Below are 8912 nucleotides of genomic sequence, written 5' to 3'. Positions count from 1 at the left end.
TATATATCTATATATATATGGTTTTTCCTGCCATTCCCAGGTTACTGCAGATCACACGCATTCAATGGATAAACTGATATCACCCTGCTAAAAAAACTTATTCAAACTTAAGTTCTACGTGAGACAACTAAAAAGAAAGATACCAAGGATCAAAGAAAGCTGAAATGGTGACTGTCTTTTTGAAATACAAGCGATACACAGAAAATGCATAAGGCTTTTGATTATCACTGCACATTTTAATTTAAGAAGTCGACACCTAGAGCTCAGACTTCTCACTGAAGGTGTGAACTGGTCACCGCCCATCCAGCACCTCTCACTGCTGACAGATCTTTGTTTCAACCACGAATGAGTTTTCAAAGTGTCTGATTGAATGGCAGTTCTCCACTGAACGTTTCTGCAGACCTGGGGAGGAGAGGAGACGAGAGGCTCAGTACAGCAAGAGATCAGGAACTGTGCAGCAATATTTACACACGCCTCTTTTTGAGTAACTCTCAACAGCGAGGATTACAACCATTCTGTGCCTGATTGCACGGCCACGAAGTCACGAACTGCCATTTGAGCTGGACACTCCATCACAAAACCTTCCCCATCTCCATGATGAAGAATAGTGACAACTCAGGAGAGGACCAGATACAAACAGAGAATAAAGCAAGCTAAGATACTGCCAATTTTTCCTAGTATCCAGCAAACGTTCCAGTGACAGAACATTAAATTGATTCTTTATCATTTCTCTTAGTCCTTCCTAATCACAAAGGAAAGAAAGGCAAAGCAGGCTGGAACTACAGGGAGAAAGCTGGAAAAAAAAATCTGAAAAAGTACAGGAAAAAGGAAAAAATAAAAAAAAAAATATTTAGTTATCAGCATTTCTCCACTCCCAGTGCACATAACAGAAAGTGTAATTTCACAGCACAGCATTCATGTGAGAAGAGAGATGGGGATTTGCCACACAGCTGATGACCTTATGGGGGTCTTTTCCTAACATTATTAATGTGATTTTCTCTGTTCTGGGAACATGTCAGCAGCACAACTGATAACAGTTTACTTTTACCAGCTGTGGGTCTTTAATAGGAGATAAGAATACAGTAGTCTCACAAGCAAAGCCAAGCTGATCAATCAAAGCATTCCAGTATACAAGAAAAAAGCTTCACAGCTTGTGTAATAAGCACAGAATCGTTCAGAGCTGTAATCCTATGAGTGTTTCCTCTAGAACTAAACACAGCAGGGTGCTGTTTCATTTTATGAACCCCTAATGGCTGGACTGTGAGCTCATCCTTCAACTCATCTCCATCCCAGGCTGTACAAGCATTAGGAAGTCTCCAGTGGCTATCTATCCAGGCACACACAGCACAGCAGATGATCTGCCCAGTCTCTCCTACCTTCACCCACAGCTCCAGGAACTGCCTCAGAACCTACGGACAGTCCAACCTAGCAAACCAGTCAAGCTCTAATCTGAGGGCAAACGCAGCATCAGCTAAATGAACAGACTTCCCCACAGAGGTTACAGGAGTTCATCCTCTGGTCTAATTAAGTGGGATGGTTTTGTACTCGCCAGAAGGGGTGCAAACATCTTATCTGGAAGGCAAGAAGTGTTTTCTCCTCACCACTAGGCTTCATCTATCTAGATTCTTCTCTTCCCATCAAGGGCAAACAAGGTCAATGACACAAAAGAAACTGTCCCAAGAAGCATCATTTATTTGCTAAAATCCTTTTGTGGAAGTACTCTACAGAAGTTCTTACTGTGCAGTGAAGCTGTCAGCAGCATCAGCTGAAACATGCTAGAGCAAGGAGATTTTCAGAAAATACCATAACTGCCCTTCATCATACTGTCAGCAGTCTGCAGTCAGAGCAGTTTAGACTTACAAAAGCTAAGATACACCTCTCGCCCTCCCTTAAAGGCAACATTTATTGTTTCTTCATCTGCTTTTGCTACACTGTACCACTGTTTTATGTTTCCACACACAGAGGCTTCCATCTTGCTGTAAAAAGGACATAAGTGTCTGGCAAACAGCAGATGTGGCTGCTGTAGCTGTAACTGGGGAGAGGAAAATCTTGCCCAACAGTTTGGCAGCAAAACTAGAGCAGAGAGTTCCGACAAACCCATCATTTGCATTCTGAAAGGCAGTTAGGGACAAAGGATTCGTTTGCCCTGCATTTGGTGAGAGCAGCAGGCTGAAAAACGCCTCAAGTGAGCACAGAATCATCGCCCTGCACTTCAGACCTCCCTCCAATGTGTCAAAGCACTGCCATGCCAAACTCAGTCCTTTCCACAGAAGGGTAGGGAGCAGCACAAGGAGACATGGGAAGGTAGAAATAGAGCTCGTAAATTCCTAAGAAGTCTTCTTCCCCTTTCAGAGAGGAAGCCTGGGATGTCCAGATCCAGATATTCAATGTTTTCAGAGCAAATTAACAAAATGGAATGCTGTCATTCTGTGCTCCCGTGACTCAGATTTAGAAAGGAGAGTGAGAGAGCAAGTTACAGCTACAGAGAATCGCATCATCTGATGGACCATGTGAATTCTGGGGCCAAGCCAACCCATGGCTTACATTTAAATCTGTTCCAGCCATAAGCTTCAACTCTGTAACTGAAATCTTCTGTTACTCTGAGTGAAACTTACAGTAATGCTTGAAAGTAGGAAAAAAAACACACAGCAGTTTTATCAGCAGCCTCAGCTCGGAAGGCATGAGCAACACCAACAGATTTACAGGTAGAAAAACACTAAATTTAGAGGCATTTACTCTTTCCCTGCTCTGATAACAGTTTTACTTCTTACTGCAGGAAACTTACCCATTATTTGGTCTCTGCGCTGAAGTTTGAAGGTCTCTTTTCCAACACAGAGCTGGTAAATGAAGATCCCCAGATCTGATACATTCTCTATCTCCTCTGTAACCACCATTTCTTCACGCACCAGGTAAGTCTGAGGCAAGTAGGAACCAGTCTGCAAGGACAAAGTGCTTTGAGATGTACTGCAACACCTGAAGAGGACAAGCATCACTGCATCTGATCCTTTGCTTTGGAAGGACTTGAAGTCCTAGATTCCAGCTTGCTTTCTTTTGAATATTAAAGATATGCTGGTCTTGAAGAGCTGCACACCAGCAATGTTAGAAACCAACAAAGGCCGTGTCAAACAGCTGCAGTTACATTCAAATATAGCACAGTTACCTTTAACACTGCCTTCAAGTGCTTTGCACACTTCTCACCTCGTACAAAGCAAACACTAACATGATCTGTTCAGGTCTACCTGAGAGCAACAGGAAGCTCACAGTTAAACAGGAAAAATGAGGTAATGAGAAGGTTGTCTTATGTGAGGCAATACATACCCAGTACAGAAAGAGGCAGCATGACCTATAAAAGGTAAGTCTTCACCAAAAAAGGTTATAGCTCTATTAAAATAGCTTCCTGCTGCTCACAGTCAACTTGTAAATGCAGAGGCAAGGGAACACACTTAAATTTTGTCTTTATTAAGGTGAAAAAAAGTAAGAAAAATGAATTGAACTAAGCTAGATCACTGGGCACGAGATCCTTCAGTATTGCATTCAACCTGGAAATAACAGCAAGCTCTACCAGCTTGACCTGTAAGTTAAATCCTCCTGGAAGAACACCACTTCCAGTCACTGAAAAGTCAAAATGCTTGCAGTGAGCTCATAACCATAGCGATAGGGAAAGGGAAGAACAATTGCTCTTTTCATGACAACTCTTGCAGAGCAAGTGAGCTTTCCAGCAGTCACTTGCAGGTTTAGGCTTTCACCGACACTTGGAGCCTCATGAAATTCCTTTATAATGGCTAAATGTGACCTTAGTTACGAGTTGCTTTCAGTTTCCATAAAGCTATGTGTCAGTAAGAGCATTATGCACGAATCTGCTCAACATAATATACACTGACAGCTGGCCTCAACTTCAGCACAGTGACTGAGCCAGGAGGATTATGCACTTTGATAGCAAGAGGACTGTTCTAGCAAGAGATTTGAGCTCCAGAGCTAACATCCAGCTTTCTCAGCAGGACTGATCATGCCAGGACAGCTAGAAGCCCCCACGTACCGCCAGTTTTGCAAAGAGATCCATCAGATTTCTTGGTGGCATAACTATGGATGTGTTCAGTGGAATCACGTAGCATTTACCCAGTTGCAGGTCAAGATATGCTGTCAAAAGCTATTTGAGGAAAAAAAAAAACAAGTTTTCAGATCATCAAGCGTGGCTTTGGGGTATTAGAACACAACTCAAAAGGTCTAAAAAAGGAATTCCAAAATGCTGAAGACCATGCACAGCAAGCTGAATGCTCTGACACAAATGTCTGCTACAAGAACTTGGCAATGACTACTCTTCCAAACAAAGCTGTTACAGTAATGCTTTGCTCACCCAGGATTCTTGAACTGCAAGTGTCACTTCCATACACAGCACGGGCAACAGAAGTCAAAACTGCACATCACTGAGACACATTACTGGAGAAATGATGCAGCAGGCTCAGTCTGGGTCTGAACTTTTCTAATATAATTGTAACAAAGAACTCAGTCCACTACTGGAGAGTTAAAAGACAACAAACCCACTGTATTCCAAGGGCACGATTTCCCACACTGAAGCCCAAAGAAGTGTTTGCACTGACAGCCAGCTTCAGCATCTCAGCAATTAAAACCCTGGCGCTACTACAACTCCCATCTGCTCCAGCTTCCCAGGGAGCACGGATCAGCTATTTCTTGCTGCCTCACATGCACTCACCCTGTCAAAGTCATGAACAATGGCAGCTGGGTCGCTGTCAGAGAACTTTGGCACGGGCACATCGATGATGGCAATGTTGTCATCCTCCCGAATGTCAGCTTCTTCAGCAATAGGGAGGAAATAAGGTTCGACCGCCCGATCCCGATTCTCATTCTCAAAGTAACACATCTCCCCACGGTACACCTTGTGCTGCAGGGAAGAGCAAGAGTAGGTTTCTCTGTTAGTTTGCATTTCCACCACTCGCGTTACAATGAAGTGCAAATCTGCAAGGCCTGGAATTGTTAAGGATACAGCAGTCTGGAGGCAAAAGATGTGGATTACAGAGGTAACCCATTCCTAGTTACAGTTTCTTGTTTATTGATGCTCAAAGAGAACAAACTTTCACGTTACCTTCGGCATGAAGTACTTGTAGATGCAGGCTCCTCCAACAACAACTCCTGCCAAGATGAATGCTAAACCCAGCAGAGTCAACAGGCATCTTCCAGACGAGTTCTCACCTCCCTGCGTGGCAACTTCAGGATCCTTTGAGCAATGAATGATGAGAACTGAGATGGTGCAGCCACTCGGAATTTAAAGCAAGCAGAAATCAAGTACTTTACTTTGACCAACAACTGTTCTCAGTACACACACCGAAGAAACAGAAGTCAAGCATAACATAGTAAGAAAACACCTGCATGAAATGCTGTTAAAACATATTAAGATCAGTTTTCAAGCTGCACTGAAGAGAAGATATTGTCTCAGAGTGAGCTTCCTAGACTAATCTATGTTCACACACTGAAGTTATTTGAAAGAAGCAATTTGAGTTGCAGGAAATTCAACTAGCTGTAACAGAAGATTTAGTGCTGCAGCTGCTGAATAGTACAAGGAAAGCAAGATTTGTAGAGCAAGGTCATTTCCAGGTACACTGTGTTTTCAGCCCTGTTCCCAAAGCCTACTTTCTATACTCCTCTATCCCTATCAGATGAAAGGAGACAGTGTTGCTTTTCCTTACAGGGCTGGACTAACAGGAAAAAAACCTGAGGTGCTATTTTATTTATTTTTCTCCTATTAGTTGGGAAAGAGACATCCAGCACGAGGCTGACATTCGGGTTTCAGAACTTACTCATAACAAGCACAAGTTCACCGTGAAGGAGAACTACTCATTAGCTCTAGCACAGCTTCCAATTATGGCCAACAAAAATAAACTCCTGCAGCACATCCTACCTTGCAGCCCCAAAATACTCCTCCTTCCACAGAACCACGGAAGCTGTTTGTTTCTTTTTAATCCAGCAGCCTACAGCTCTCTAGTTCAGCGCCTTGTTTTTTCCTGGTGTGCTCTGACAGAGCAGGACTGCAGCCAAGGGAAAGGCTGATCACCATTACATAACACAGTGATCCCGTGTGTGATACCTCGTGCTGATAGCACAGCATTCATTTTTACATGCTATTCTTTAGGCCTTCCCAGGCTCACAAGCAAAAAGCCCACACTGAGCCCTTTGGAGAAGAAGAAAAGCACTCGCAAATACTAAACAACCAAAGGAGGCACACACCTGGAAAACACCCTGTCTTTAGGTCCTACAAACACCGTGATAATCTTTGGTCAGGAACGTCCCTGTGATGATTCATGACTATAGGATTTAACTCCCTCGTTCTCAAGACTTGCTCTTTCACATCCACACGCAGAACAAGGATTTCACGCGGGGTGCAAGAAGTCTTTTCCTCCTGCTATTTCTACATTCAGTGCCTAGATTTAGCACAGCAGCCTCCACAGCCCTTCTTAATCCCAGTCCCCTTATTTGCACTCCTGTACAGCACATTTAGGTGACCTGGGATCAGAACAAGCCACAGCACCACCACCAAAGCTGCACACGCTCCTGTGCTCAGCAGGATAGGTCAGCACAGAAATCAAACGCTCCAACTACACAAGCAGGGAAACAAAAACCAAGCTGTTTGGTGAAAAATCAGCATTCCTACATTCCACTCTCCCATCCTCCAAGCAGAAAATCATTAGTTCAGCAAGATCTAAGCTGCTCCGATCAGCTGGTTAAGCACTTGCCAAAAACATGGAAGAGAAAAAACCCAACAACTTGATTTCAAGTCAGAACGATGCCACACGTACACACCATTGTGCAGAAACCATCTTTCAGAGCTAGCTTTGCTTTGGGATCACCTGCTTTTCTGTTCTCCTTGCGTTCTGCCGTCTTCTCCCACACCTTTCAGCCCTTCAGTTACTCATCAAGCCTGTCATTAGCTGAACACAGCAGTCTGCAGCAGGTTTTGGCACTACAGACATCCCAGCACTTGCATAATGTCAGCATGTCAGTAGCTACGCTTGCACTACATTTGCCTCAAACAAAGCCAAGCTATTTATTACATTAAGACACAACGTAGGAAGCCTGCCTCTCAGAAGGCAGACAGAGCTGATAAGAGAACACAATACCAAGAGTTTGCTCCAGTGGGTTACGCAGCCTCTGCTCTAGAACAATAGGAGCATAAAGACGTGATTCTAAGCCGTGCAGTAACAGGCAAAGAAAGCTGGGAGCAACAGAGGAAAGAAATCACATCTGCAGCAAGGTCAAACTGCAAGGCTGACACAGCCACCCCCACGGGGATGAGCTCTGCGGGGAGAGCGCTGTGTGAGCCCAGGGGCTCCGCGCAGGTATCCTGGTGGGTTTTTGCCGTGCTGCTCCAACCAGCATCAGAGGTGAAATCTGTTTGCTGCGCACAAACGATCCACCAAGAGAAAAACCGGCATCGGAGCACCTCTGAGAAGCACTGCGAGCTCACCGACCGCGGGCACGGAGTTCAGACCAAAAGGCAGAACGCAGCGCAGGCTGACACCGAGGGCAGCACCGGGACCAACGCAGCCGAGCCGGGAAGAGCAGCTGTGTGAGGACAGGAGAGGGCGTGCGGCAACACCGGCAGCCGCTCGAACGGAGCCCGAGCCGTTAGGGGAGCAGGGCCGGCTTCGTCCCGCAGGACCGAAGGACCTTCAAACGCACTTTGTCCTCTCCCGCTCGCTGCTACCCCGGGCTCCTAACGGCCGGCCGGGTTCTGCCCGCACAGCCGAGCCCCCCGGGCGGCTCGGAGCCGTCACATCCCGCTCGTGTCGTGCCGTGCCGTTCCGTGCCCGCGGTGCGGCGGATCCGCGCAGCCCGGCCCGCCCTCAGCCCTCCGCCGCGAGAAGATGGCGGCGCTTCGGCCTCCGCCTCCCTCCTCGCCGCCTCCTTCCCCTCACCCCGCGCTCCCAGCCGCTCCCCGGCTCCCCGAAGCACCTTGTCGGCCACCAGAGCCTCGCTCGCCTCTTTCTTGGGTTCGCCCTTCTGGGCGAAAGGGGAGCTGAAGGCGATTTTCACCATGGCGCCGACGCCGCTCAACGCCGCTCCGCTTCGCAGCCTCCGGCCGAAGGGGGCGGAGCCAACCGCGGAGCCACGCCCACCGCGGGGCTCCGCCCACTGTCGGGGTTAGAGCGCCCCCTGCCGGGCGGGCGCCGTCACAATGCGGGCGTTACGGCTCCTCTCCTGCCCGTTCGGTGCGGGTGGGTGGGTGGACGCCCGTCTTCGCTGGGGCAGGAAGCGAGCTTCGTGCTCGCAGTGTTGCAAAGCACAGCACCGTCCTGCAGGTTCCATAAGCCCATAAAGGGGGCTGAATCTGCCACGTGCACGAACGGTGCTCCAAGTCCTCCAAGCACTGAGGCGCTGCGATCAGCTGCTCTCAGGATCCCCTGCGCTGAGCCCAGCAGTGGCTGTGATGGTGCCGCCTTTAAGCCGTTCCTGAAGGTGCTCATAAGTGACGTTAAACGTGGACACCTCTCATTTCAATGGCAAAGATGATGTAAGCAGCCCAGGCAGCCTATGAATTGTGACATGAGGTAGAATCTTTTGTTGAAGCGTGGGTTCAGTGGATAATGCCACTTGAGCCATCTTTCTGATCAACCCTGCCGTAACCCCACAGCTAATCTTCAGCATGTAGGAATTTTTGGACTGTTCCTATGTAGTTTTTTAAGCATGAAAGCATTATGAAATGTATCTGCGTTTATTCTGCCTCCTTCTCATGCATGCCAGGAGAATGGTTCCTTACCTTCTGGGAGCAGTGTGGTATTCCAGTTGTCATAGTTTGTATTCTCAGACTTTGAAACAGGAGGCACCGTGTACGTGCACAATCTCCGGCCACATACATTGCTCCAGTTCAAACAAAACTATGAGCAAGAGGGCTGCAGTCT

General features: G+C 47.0%; 1 protein-coding gene across 1 annotated transcript; it reads right to left on the bottom strand.

The window, feature by feature from the left end:
• Nucleotides 1-313: 313 nt before the first annotated feature.
• Nucleotides 314-8049, bottom strand: ITM2A (integral membrane protein 2A; the record flags this gene model as incomplete). The annotated part of the gene is made up of 6 exons (XM_079542024.1): nt 314-402; nt 2786-2936; nt 4037-4147; nt 4712-4900; nt 5102-5233; nt 7966-8049. 6 exons carry the CDS (start codon nt 8047-8049, stop codon nt 314-316), a joined length of 756 nt encoding a protein of 251 aa, XP_079398150.1.
• Nucleotides 8050-8912: the final 863 nt, after the last annotated feature.

Source organism: Tetrao urogallus (genome assembly GCF_951394365.1).
Source record: "Tetrao urogallus genome assembly, chromosome: 13".
NCBI classification, from domain to species: Eukaryota; Metazoa; Chordata; class Aves; order Galliformes; family Phasianidae; genus Tetrao; species Tetrao urogallus.
The sequence above is the reverse complement of the archived record's forward strand: the minus strand, read 5'-3'. Positions and strand labels throughout refer to the sequence as shown.